The 13,629-nt window shown below is 37.5% G+C and overlaps 1 protein-coding gene across 1 annotated transcript in view; it reads left to right on the forward strand.

Moving 5' to 3' along the window:
* Nucleotides 1-13,629, forward strand: part of LOC120234313 (phosphatidylinositol 3,4,5-trisphosphate 3-phosphatase TPTE2-like) — a 111,256-nt gene that overhangs the window by 37,854 nt on the left and 59,773 nt on the right. Inside the window, exons 6-11 of the mRNA XM_039236116.1 lie at nucleotides 604-651; nucleotides 1,790-1,951; nucleotides 4,186-4,305; nucleotides 5,775-5,874; nucleotides 6,014-6,077; nucleotides 7,014-7,078. Coding sequence (XP_039092047.1) covers nucleotides 604-651; nucleotides 1,790-1,951; nucleotides 4,186-4,305; nucleotides 5,775-5,874; nucleotides 6,014-6,077; nucleotides 7,014-7,078 — 559 coding nt within the window. The remainder of the gene's footprint in view (nucleotides 1-603; nucleotides 652-1,789; nucleotides 1,952-4,185; nucleotides 4,306-5,774; nucleotides 5,875-6,013; nucleotides 6,078-7,013; nucleotides 7,079-13,629) is intronic.

Genomic DNA, 13,629 nt, shown 5'->3' on the forward strand with positions numbered 1-13,629 from the left:
TGTTGTAGTTTTGTCCTGTCCTTTCATTTATGACATATTCTTCTGTTCCCTCGCTACATGATAGATTAATGATTAACTGTTGTGTTAGTGAGGTATCTTTTTTCAAGAGATGAACATTATAAGGCAAGAGTATCATTTACTCTCTGCCTATCCCTGAAGTCCTTTATTTTACTGCTATGGAAACAGATCTGGACAAGGTTTGATGACTTGCACAGGATCCCACAGCTCATTTATGGGAGGGCTGGACCACCTGTCTCTTCTACCACACCTTTCTGTCTCTACGTTATCTTGCTTTAGTTGATGACCCCAACTTAATATTACCATAAAATTGGGATTGGGGCTTTGCAAGCAAGGGAAATATTAGTAAACAGAGTTTAGAGTTTTATTTGAATTTATTCCGCATATGAAAATTTTTTTTAAATCATGAAGCAGAATAATGAAAATCCTAGTAAACAGCATTTTGTTATGCAACTACTGCAGAACTTTCTTTTAAAACTATGCTTATAGAATCCTTTTTTTATTGGCTAAGTTCATATTCCATATTAGAAGAAATGTGATAAATTTGAATTAAAATTTAATTTAATTTAATTCTTTTTGCTGCAGTGTGATTAAGAGAATTGTGTACTCACTTGTATCATCACTCACATTCAGGTATGTGAGACCCTTGAAAGGAAGATAATTAAATATGCATAATACTTAATATTTTTAATGATTAAAGGACCTGGGAGGGGGGAAACACATTTTCAATGTCAGTGTGTTGCTAAATAGCCCCTGTGTCCCATTTTATGTGAAATGATTTGTCATGAAATTTTAGCCTAAGCTGAACATTAAGAATTTCAAAGAAATAGTATTTACCTAAGCCTAATAGTAACATATTAGTATGTTTTTTTCTACCTGTAAAAGTGAAAATAATGAAGCATGCTTTCAAAAATTCTTTAAGTGTTTTTATTAAACACTTTATTTGTCTAGAAGTACTTCTTAATACTGGAAGCATTTTATTTAGGCTTCTTCTCTACATGATAGTAAGATTTATTTCATGCTATGATACAGAGTCATACAATATACTTGCTTCATTTTACATTTATAATGTTTTAATTTGCATTGTAATTATAAAAAAGTATTTTGAAGACTAATGAATCTATCTTCATATATTATACAAGTAATAGAATCAGTTTATGAAGAATGTGTTTAGAATACATGAGAGGAAGGCTTAGGAAGTACTTTAGAGTTTAATCATGTATATATTATGATTCCTTCTCATGTGCCTAGCACTGTGATAGAAGCATCTATTAATATATAATCATATACTTATTGAAAATCTCACTGATAAAACATCTTAGTGGTCAAAGCAGTCTTTTAAGGGTTGTGTTAGTCATGCTTTCACTTGGTTTTTATTGCTAAATTTGTAAAAGTTAATCAGTGGTTTTATTTATTATGAGAAATTGGTAGAAGCCCCTTTAAAAAGTCTCAGATTTTAAGAAGAGTTCACAAGTGGAGGCCTGTAATTCTAATTCAGGTTGCCTGTGCTATCTTGGAGTGTTAGTCTGATGTGTCTTTCATAAAAGGGCATGATAACATGAAATGGTGTGGTGGAAATTTTAATTCTCTAACAACTGCTTCCACTGGGTGAAAACTTAGTAATTTTTTTGGGATTATAAGGCAATACAGTATTCCATACTGGTAAATAATTTAATCCTAAATGACATTTTGTTATCAGATCATTGGCCTAAATATAGTCTAACTTTAGAAGTGAAAACCACTTTATCTTTAGTCTGTTTATCTGTTGTAGAATATTTGGAATTTTGCTGATCTTTGTGGATCTGTCCCTCATCATTACAGACCTACTTTTCACTAAAGACACGATGTATATTCCCTTGGAATATCATTTCATTTCTTTAGCTATTGCTTTATTTTTTTTCGTGGATGTTCTTCTTCGAGTGTATGTAGAAGGGTAAGTTTGATTAATTTTTTAAAACTATTATAAAGCTATTTTGTACTGCCATGAGAAGCATCCCAAAATAATTACCAAGTCAACCCAACCAAATGTGAATGTATTCCTCTTTATTAAAATATTTCTCCTTGGAGGCATGGTTCATAAAAAACCAGTCCAAATCCCAATTTCTACTAGAGTGGGCTTTAATATTATTGTTACAACGGGTACTCTAGTTTCCAGTGACTTATTATGGATGGTTTCTTCAACAGGTAAAGCTTAAAGGGTTTGCAAAGTAGGGCCAGGCAGCTAATGTGTCTACATGCACATTATTAAAAGGAACATGTGTGTGAAGTATAAATATAAATCCTCTCCCCAAGAGTTGAATCTAAATAAAAGCTGACAGCGTATTAAATACTAAATAATAGGTCTGAATAGCCCCTACCTCAGTTAAAATAAAAATTTATGTTAAGATATGTGAGAATCAAACTCAACGCCCAAAAACCAAATAATCCAGTGATGAAATGGGCAGAGGATGTGAATAGACAATTTTCAAAAAAAGGCATCCAGATGGCTAACAGACACATGAAAAGATGCTCAACATCACTCATCATCAGAGAAATACAAATCAAAACCACAACAAGATACCACCTCACACCCATCAGAATGACTAAAAGTAACAACCCAGGAAACAACAGATGTTGGCGAGGATGTAGAAGGAGGAACACTTTTGCACTGTTGGTGGAAAGGCAAACTGGAAAACAGTGTGGAGTTTCCTCAAAAAGTTAAAAATAGAACCACCCCATGACTCAGCAACTGCACTTCTAGGTATTTACCCAAAAGATACAAAGATGCTGATTCAAAGGGACACATGCAGCTCAGTGTTGATAGCCGTGCTATCAATAATAACCAAAGTATGGAAAGAGCCCAAAGTCTATTGACTGATAAATGGATAAAGATGTGGTATAGCTATATATAAATAATATTAATCAGTCATCACAAAGAATGAAATCTTGCCATTTGCAAAAATGTGAACGGAACTAGGCTGAATCATGCTAAGTAAAAGGAGTCAGTCAGAAAGACAAATATTTGATTTCACTCATATGTAAAGTTTAAGAAACAAACCAGATGAACATGGGAAGGGAAGGAAAAATAAGATAAAACCAGAGGGAGTGCGAACCATGAGAGACTCTTAAATATAGAGAACAAACTGAGGGTTGATGGAGGGGAGGTGGGTGGGGAGATGGGCTACATGGGTGATGGGCATTAAGGAGGGCACTTGTTGGGATGAGCACTGGGTATATGTAAGTGATGAGTCACTGGATTCTACTCTAGAAACCAATACTATACTATAGGTTAACTAACTTGAATCTAAATAAATAAAAAGATAAGTTATAAAAATCCCCCCCCCAAAAAAAGTTACACAAGACATCTGTAGCATGTTCATCCCATCAACGAGGCTTGGTGGTGAGGCAGCAGCTGATGTTCTCTACTTGCTGGTTTTATGAAAAGGTGGATTAAGTGAGCCACGCCCTGGATCACGTCAACTGTAGGAGTCAGGAACTAATTCCCCAGCATCATTTCATCCAGAGCATTTTAGAAGGCTGCTTGTCTCCTCTCCTGTTGAACTGCTATAATCAAACTTTAGGAGGGCCTTTAGCTCCAGGTTACTCAGAGACTGAGAGGGGTTACCTCTCAGAATTGAAAGAAAGTTTCTCTGGAGCATCGTGCCCTTGGCTGAAGGAGCCAGTGGAGGAAGGCAAAGTGGACGGAAGTTCGGCTTTGCATAGTGGAGGCCACCAGCCCGTTGGGATTCCACTGTGGATGTAAAGCCAGATGATGAGTTTGCAGGTCAAATTAGTGGAGCCATCTCCCTCTCACAAACCTTTCTTTTACACTCATCACAGCCGAGTGGCTCAAAGGCTGTGACAAATTTGGCTTCTATTGCTCAGTAGTACTGCCAAATATCCCACTTTTCTTGCCCAATATGTGAAAGCAATTCTTGCCTCTTGTTCAGTGGTTTGGTTATGTCTCTTACCATACTTAAATTGCCATATTGATGCTTTTGTCACTTTTATGTATAAAATAGGATAGAATTTGGATGTTTTCCTCTTAGTCTAGTCCAGTAAATGCATTTTAAAGAATCCACTAATGTAAAATTCTTGATGGGATGGGTCAAATAATTTGTACTCTTAAAATATCCCTATCTCCTCTTTGAAGAAGCATAAACTAATGTTTTTTGTCTTATACTACAGGATACGACCGTATTTTTCTGATATACTTAACTGCTTAGATGCTGTCGTTATTGTAGTGACTCTACTGATTGATATAATTTATATGTTTTATAACGTTAAGTTTCTTAAAGATATCCCCAGGTAAGAAACATATGATCATTTCTCTTAAAGTTTTAATTTTTTTCCTTTTGTTTTTTTTTTTTTTGGAGGGGTGACTTTCCATTTGTATAATCCTTCTAAGTCTGAATGTGTTGAATATGAATCAATTAAGCTGCCAAAAGTGAAATATTTAGATAAATGTCCACATACTTGGACACCAAAGCGTGGTTGTATTTAGGGAAGTGTGAAGGGTGTACACATTAAGTACCTTTAGCTGAATGCAGAACATGAAACACCTAAAGAACAAACTGGGGACTTTGCCTCTTATACTAACTTTAACTTTTCTATGTTTTGCAATTCCCACTGAGTTTCAATCACAAGTTTCTTACACATGAAATTCCTGGGTTTTTCCTGTACTCCAGAAAGTATTGGTTTGAGCAAATGCAAAATTTGAGTGATTCTCATGATTCTCCTAAAAAAGAGCAAATGGAATAGAAAACAAGGTGATATAGGTAGCGCCATGGGGGTGGAATCTTACAGTATAGTTGAAATGACGAAAGCTGAAGCAAAGTTAGAACTGCTTAGGTATCAGGACACTAAAATATGTATAAATGAATGATGGCTTTCCCTCCTTTCTTCCTCTTGGTACTGTGGCAATGAGGAGAAGGAGCAGATGTGTATTGGCAGGTAGACGTTGGATGGCTCACTCATTATTTCTGCACTCCAGTAACCCAGGTCTTCAATTCAGGTCCCAACAAAGTTTGATATCATATGATAGCTTTTGGAGTTGTTTTTAAAATAACTGGACCCAGTATGGCCCTCTGGCAACCTCAGTGTCACCTAAGAACTTGCTAGAAATGCAAGAGGAAAAAGATAGCAGGCCCCACTCCAGGCCTCCTGAATCATGTACACACTCAAGTTAGAGAAGCACATAATCAACTCAGCAGTTCTCTGCATGTTTTTTTCCCTGACGGTTGGAGGGGCATCAGCTAGTATACTTGGGAAGTATCTTTTAGTCTGCTGCCTGCCTGATATATGTTAGCAACTCTAGTGAGCCTCTGTTCCGGATGGGAATAACAAAGGTGAATGGGAACATTCAGTTTCTTTTGAAGGGAAAATGATTGAAAAATGCTTATCTTAAACCACTAAAGTTCAATGCACAAATTCTAACTCTGTCTTATAACTATTTCTCTCTACCAGAGTTTCTCAACCTCAGCACTACTGAGAGTTTGGACCAGATAGTCCTTTATTATAGGGGCTTTCCTGTGCATTGATGTTTAGCAACATTCCTGGCTTCTACCCACTAGATACAAGTAGTGTGCCTTCTCACGTAGTATGACAACCAAAAATATCCCTAGACATTACCAAGTAATCCCTAGGTGGGTGGGCAGGAGACTTGGTGGGGGGTTGTATATGTAGAAAACCACCCTGGTTAAGAACAAGTCCTCTGGATTTGGTCCATGTTGACAAAATCCTGTTTCTAAACCAAAACTTGATCTTTTTACTGTTAGATTGGCAATTGTATTTCAGTCTCTACGACTTATTATTCTGATAAGAGTTTTCCATCTGGCTCATCAAAAGAAACATCTGGAAATGCTGACCAGAAGGCTGGTAAGTGGCCAAAACATGTTTATGATTCAGAAAACGTTTGTTTCAGGAGATACTGGCAAAGGTTATAAACATCTACATAATATTCTTTATTTTACATTGATTTTTGTTTTACAAGCTAATGATTGTTTTAAACTTTTAGGTTTCAGAAAACAAACGGCGATACAGGAAGGGTGGATTTGACTTAGACCTCACTTATGTTACTGGTTTGTAAAGTTTAACTGTTTATTTATATTAACTTCAAATCTTTCTTGTGTGTAATTATGTTAATTTTGTTCTTGTTTTGTCTGAGCCATGTTCTTTCCAAGTTTATTTCTTCATTTTGAGAGAGTGTGTTCTTGTGTGAGTGGGGGGAGGGACAGAGAGAGAGGGAGGGAGAGAACCCCAAGCAGGCACCATGCTTCCAGCACAGAGCCTGATGCTGGGCTCAATCTCACCGTGAGATCATTACCTAAGCCGAAATCAAGAGTCAGATGCTTAACTGACTGAGCCACCCAGGTGTCTCCCACTTTTTAAAGTTTATTTATTTATTTTGAGGAGCCATGTTATTTCAAAGCATTCTTTAGCCATGAAGACATGAGCCACTGTGGTAATGCAACATATTTGTAGTTTACCTTTGACAGTGGAGAATCTGCTTTGTCCTCTTAAATCAGGGCTGCCTGGTTACAGGAAGTTGAACAGATTTCCAGCTGGTTCCCTTTGTTTGGTTTGGAATTTGAGTCCTAGTTGTTTTCCTGGGTTGCAAGGATTTCAGAGAGCCCTGTTGTCTTCCCAGAACCTTAGAGAATCAGGGGTCTCAGTTTTCTGAGTCAGAAGCACTGGAAAGCACTGGTGCTACCATTGCTGGAGCCCAGATCTCTCATTTTTCTTCGGTGTTTAAGTAAGAAATAAATTTCCACTAAAGGTCAATTTGTCACATGTGGCTGGAAGCAGTTGAGTCCTAGGAACACAATGTGAGCTTAATGGTCATATTGGATAATTTAATATGTTATCTTGATTATCTGAGAGGTAGCTTTTTCTTTGTCAGTCTCAATCCTGAAAGTTCCTTTCTATGAAGAAGTCTGATTACATATAAATTAAGCTCTCATATATTGTTTCACATCTGTAATGACATTCATCATAATGACTATTTTGACTTCCAGACCGTATTATTGCCATGTCGTTCCCATCTTCTGGACAGCAGTCATTTTATAGGAATCCCATTAAGGTAAGGGTATTTACATAACAAATGTTCATATTTCGCAGTAAACATAGACTGCAAGGTCATAAGTTTAATAATGGCTCAGAGATGGCAGTGTTCTAAAAATGTACTCTTCCAGGTGAAAAATTATGATAGATCGATAACAATTAGCTTTTTCTATGTAAGGAACCACGTAAAAATGTAGCGACTTACAGCCGTAATCATTTACTTAGCTCATACTAATGTGGTTTCTGAATTTGGGTTGGGCTTAACTGGTTGGTTCTTCTGATCAGGGCCAGGCGTAACTAATCACAGCTGGGCCAATGTGCACATCTGTGGGCAGCTACTTGGAATCTGAGGCTTAGCTAGTCTACAGTGGCATGGTTGGATGGCTCCATGTGATGTCTCACTCTCCAGCAGACTAGTTGATGCTTGTTCACCTGGTGGCAGTAACAAAGGTCCCACAAGGAGCAAGCAGAAGAATGCAGAGCTCCTAACGGCCCAGGTTCAAAACTAGTATAATATGGCTTCTATCTCATTCTACTACTGTACAGAACAAATTACAACTGAGTCCAGATTCAAGGAATAGAATAGACTGCATCTCTTGATGGCAGGAATTGCAACAAATTGTGGCCATTTTTCATAGTCTATCATGGGGAATAAGTTGGGAACTCTTTAAATAAAATGTGTGTTCTTAGGTTGACATCCTAAATTATAGTGGAGGCATACTGCTTTAGATTCAAACATAAAATGATATTTAATACGAAACTTAATATTTAATATGACATTTAAGAAGTTTGCATATGTGTGTGGATGTGTATTTGTTAGTATAATTTATATTTTTATTATATATTCATACAGTATAATTATATATATGATAGGTCTACAATTAAGTCTACGTATATACATGCATATATAATTATACTTTTGTTAAGACATAACAAATACTGTAAATTGCACTCATCTTAAGTGGATCTTGATGAAATTATATAGAAGTATATATGCATGTAACCAACACCCCTAACCACATACAGAACATTTCTTGCTCTTTTTCAGTCAGTATCCCAACACACTGGAGGTAATTACTATTCTAACTTCTGTTACGACAGATTAGTTTTACTTATTGTTGAATTTCACATAAGTGGAATCATAAAATACTTTTTGGACTAGCTTTTTTTATGCCTCAAATCTGAGATACATTCAGTACTTTTGTACAGTTCTTACAACATTTATTTACCTGTTCATTATAACATTAAAATTTACTGCCTTCTAGGCAGAAAAGGACAAATACCATATGTTTGCACATATAGGAGGATTGGGAGGAACTTAACGGAGGACCATGGGGGAGAAGAAGGGGAGAAATGGTGGGGGAAAGAGAGAGAGGCAAACCATGAGAGACTCTTGAATGCTGAGAACAAACTGAGGACTCATGGGTGTGGGGGGAAGGGGGGAGATGGGCATGGAGGAGAGCACTTGTGGGGATGAGCACCAGGTGTTATATGGAAACCAACTTGACAATAAACTATCTGTAAAAACAAATAAAATAAAATAAAATAGGTAATTCGTTAGAAAAAAAAATTTACTGGGGTGCCTGGGTGGCTTAGTCGGTTAAGCGTCCGACTTTTGCTTGGGTCATGACCTCGCGGTTCGTGGGTTCGAGCCCCGCGTTGGACTCTGTGCTGACTGCCGGCTCAGAGCCTGGAGCCTGTTTCAACCTGTGACTCCCTCTCTCTCTGACCCTCCCCTGCTCATGCTGTCTCTGTCTCTCTCTCCTAGAAATAAATAAAACATTAAAAAAAAATTTTTTAAAAAAAGAAAAAAAATTTACTGCCTTCTAGAATCCTGTATTAAAAGCTTAAGCATTCAGTTTATATACACACATCATACAATTAAACACCACTTCACAAAGATTGCAAAGGTGTTATATTCTGTAACATCAACATTACAGAAAATTTAAAACTCAAAAGATACAGCTAAAGAAACTGCCATAAATGTGCAACCAGTAATTTTGACAGGGAAGTTGTGTAGCTTGCATGACTTTAAATATGTGAGTTAAAAATACTGCATTTGGGGGGAGAAGTTAAGATGGCAAAAGCTAAGCTTGCCTTGTCCCTTGAACAAGCTAGATAAATATCAACTCATTTTGAACACCCAAGAAATCGATCTGAAGACTGAGAGAGAAAAACTGCACAACTAGAGGTAGAAAAATAGCCACATTGTGCAAAGTAGGAGCCTGTGGAGAGTTGACTGGGGAGAGAAAAGAACTACAGGGGCTATGAAGGTGATGGAGCCCTGATCATGGAGAGAGGAGTGAGTGAGAAAGAGTGAAAGCATGTGCAGAGAAATGCTCAGCAAAAACTCTTCCCAAAACCATTGACTGGGAAAGGAAGAGGGCCAGACTACTGCAAGTTTTTATAGGCAGTGGAGTGTAAAGTCTGAAATATTGGAGTCCGTGCCACCATGACTGCTGGGCTTGGCAGTGCTCTGGAGGGGAAAGTGGGGAGAGACCTGTGAGTGGGCAGTGCAGTCTGAGGATCCCCTGCATCACGCAGGGATAAACAGTTTCCCTGTTTAGAGTGCATTTGGGAGCAGTGGCATGGCCTTTCCAGGGAAAAAAGAGCTGGCACCACCAAAGTGCTGCCCTCTTCCCTAGTGTAGAAACAAAGAACACCAGCTGAGGACAGCAAACCTTGGTGCCGGCTTTCTATTGCACTTTGCCAGAAACTCCAAACTGCTGCATGGGCATACAACTGATTTATGGGACAAACCAGCAGTGGCCACAGCTCAGAGAGATCCTCCCCCAGAGGATCTGCATGGGTCTGCACCACATAGATGTCTAAAACTTGGAGTCTTGGAACCTAGCCACATGCCTGAGATAAAACACAGGAGTATTCTGCTACCTGGCAGACAGATAACTTGGATGCATGGATCTGGCAGAAGCCAGGGACACAAGAGAGGTGATTATTTGGCTCTTCTGTGTGAGTTCCTGAAGAGTAGCAGGTGAGAAGAGTAGCAGGTAATTTTCCCCCTCACTCATCAGCACTGACCAACTCAGTGAGAAAAACAGCGCCACCCAGTGGAGGCTGGAGCTGTTTACACCAAGCCCAGTTGCCCTGCACTCTGGAGGTGCATCTCCACTAGGGCAAGTTGGCCTGAGAATGTGAGCAGCAGGCCCCACCACCAGAAGATCAGCATAAACCCTTTGCATGCACTAAGTCTACTGATCAGAGTGCTGCAAAGCTTCAATCCTAAGGGAAATAGAATCCAGCTTCTTTTAATAAGCCGACCAAAGTAGGTTAGGATCTAGCTTCCGTGTTTTTTGTTTTTTGGGTTTTTTTTCAGACCACTTCTTAATATAGCCATTACTCTCAGGAGCAGAAATACAACAGGCTCTCCTAAGAATCTCCACCCCTCCCCCCCCCGTCACCCACACCCCCCCAAACCCCCACACACAACAGTGACCTAGACAAAATAACACGACAGAAAATTTACCCCAAAGGAAAGAATAGGAAAAAGTCACAACCAGGGATTTAATCAGTACATATACAAGTAAGATGTCTGAACCAGAATTTAAAAGAATAATCATAAGGGTACTAGCTTGTTTTGAGAAAAGCATAGAAGATACTGGAGAATCCCTTACTGCAGAGTTAAAAGAACTAAAAAAAAATGAGTCAGGTGGAAATAAATCAATGCTATAACCAAGATGCAAAACTGAATGGTGTAATGACATTGAAGATGGATGAAGCAGAGGAATGAATCACTGATATAGAAGATAAAATAATGGAAAATAATGAAGCTGGAAAAAAAAAGAGGGAAAGATATTGGATCATGAATGTAGACTTAGGGGACTTGGTGACTCCTTAAAGTGTAATGATATTTGTATCATTGGACCTCCAGAAAAAGAGAAAGAAAAAGGAGTAGAAGGTTTATGTGAGCAAATTATTATTGAAAACCTCCCTAATCTAGGGAAGGAAACAAACACTGAAATCCAAGAAGCACAGAGAACTCCCATTAAATTCAACAAAAGCCAGCCATCACCAAGATAGTCAAATTCACAAAATACACAGAAAAGGAAAGAATCCTGAAAGGAGTGAGGGGGGAAAAGTTCTTAACCTACAAGGGAAAACAGATCAGGTTCACAGCAAATATGTTCATAGAAACTTGACGGGCCAGAATGGAGTGGTATGATATATTCAGTATGCTGAATGGGAAAACTATGCAGCCAAGAATACTTCACCCAGCAAGGCATGCACTCATTCAGAATACTCTATCCAGAATAGAAGGAAAGATAAAGAGTTTCCCAGACAAACAAAAACTAAAGGGGTTTGTAACCACTAAACCTGTCCTGCAAGAAATATTAAAGGGACTCTTGGAGGAAAAAAAAGACCAAAAACAACAAATGCCAGAAAGGACAAGAGAATATTACCAAAAACACCAACTCTACAGGCAACACAATGGTACTAAATTCATACCTTTCAATAGTCATTCTGAATGTAAATGAACTAAATTATCCAATCAAAAGACATAGAGTATCAGAATGGATAAAAAACAAGACCCATCTATATGCTGCCTACAAGAGACTCATTATAGACCTAAAGACATTTGGAGATGGAAAGTGAGGGAATGGAGAACCATGTATCGTACTAATGGACATCAAAGGAAAGCTGGAGTAGCCATGCTTATCAAATTATATTTTAAACCAAAGACTGTAACTAGAGATAAAGAAGGGCATTATATCACAATTAAGGAGTCTATCAAGAAGATCTAACAATTTTAAACATTGGTGCCCCCAAATTGCAACACCCAAATATAAAAATCAATTAATAACAAACATAAACTCCTGGATAATAATACAATAATAGTAGGGGGATTTAATAGCCTACTTACAGCAATGGACAGATCATCTAAGCAGAAAATCAACAAGAAAACCATGGCTTTGAGCGACACACTGATCAGATGGACTTAACAGATCTAATCAGAATATTTCATCCTAAAGCAGCAGAATACACATTCTTTTCGAGTATAAATGGAACATTCTCCAGAGTAGGTCACGTACTGGGTCACAAATCAGCCCTCAACAGGTGCAAAAAGATCAAGGTCATACCATCCATATTTCCAGACCACAATGCTGTGAAACTTGAAGTCAGCCACAAGAAAAAATTTGGAAAGACCACAAATACTTGGAAGTCAAAGAACATCCTACTAAAGAATTAATGAGTTAACTAGGAAATTAAGAAGAAGAAAAATATATGAAAGCAAATGAAAATGAAAACATGGCAGTCCAAAATTTTGGGATGCAGCAAAGGTGGTCCTAAAAAGGAAGTCTATTGCAATACAGGTCTACCTCAAGAAGCAAGAAAAGTCTGAAATACACAACCTAACCTTACACCTTAAGTAGTTAGGAAAGGAAAAGCAAATAAAGCAGAAAAAGGAAAATAATAAATATTAGAACAGAAATAAATGATAGAGAAACAAATTAAAAAAACAGATCAGTAAAACTAAGAGTAGATTCTTTGAAAGAGTTAACGCAATTGATAATCCCTAGCCAGACTTAGCAAAAAGAAAAGGGAAAGGACCCAAATAAATAAAATCACAAATGAAAGAGGAGAGATCACAACCAACACCCCAAAAATACAGTTATAAGAAAATATTATGTGAAAAATTATATCCCAACAAACTGCAATATGGAAGAAATGGACAAATTTCTAGAAACATACAAATTACCAAAACTGAAACATACAAATTACCAAAACTGAAACAAATTGAATCAGTAATAAAAACTCCCAATAAACAAAAGTCCAGGGTTGGATGGCTTCCTAGGGGTTTTTTACCAGAGCAGGAAGAGTTAATACCTATTCTTCTCAAACTGCTACAAAAAAATAGAAGTGGAAGGAAAACTTTCAAACTCTCTCCTACAAGGCCAGGATTACCTTAATCGCAAAATCAAAGACCCCACTAAAAATGAGAATTACAGGGCAATATCCCTGATGAACATGAATGCAAAAATTCTCAAGATGCTAGCAAGTTGAATCAAGCAGTACATTAAAATAATAATTCACCATGATTGAGTGGGATATATTCCTGGGCTGCAGGACTAGTTCAATATTTGCAAATCAATCAACATGATATACCACATTAATAAAAGAAATGATAAGAACTATATGATCCTCTCAACAGATGCAGAAAAAAAAACATTTGATGACTACAACATCCATCCTGATAAAAAAAACACTCAACAAAGTAGGAATAGATGGACCATCCTTCATCATAAAGGCTATGTACAAAAGACCCACAGCTAATATCATCCTCAATGGGGAAAAACTGTGAGAGCTTTTCTTCTGAGATCAGGAACAAGACAGAGATATCTACTCTCACCATTATTATTTAACATAGTACTGGAAGTTTTGCCTCAGCAGTCAGACAACAAAAAGAAATAAAAGGCATCCAAATTGGCAAGAAGAAGATAGACTTTCACTCTTTGCAGATAACATGATACTCTATGTGGAAAACCTGAAAGACTCCACCAAAAAATTGCTAGAACTAATATGTGAATTCAGCAAAGTCGCAGGATATAAAAT

The sequence above is a fragment of the Hyaena hyaena genome, unplaced genomic scaffold (assembly GCF_003009895.1).
Source record: "Hyaena hyaena isolate Hyena2069 unplaced genomic scaffold, ASM300989v1 scaffold_106, whole genome shotgun sequence".
In the NCBI taxonomy this organism is placed as follows: domain Eukaryota; kingdom Metazoa; phylum Chordata; class Mammalia; order Carnivora; family Hyaenidae; genus Hyaena; species Hyaena hyaena.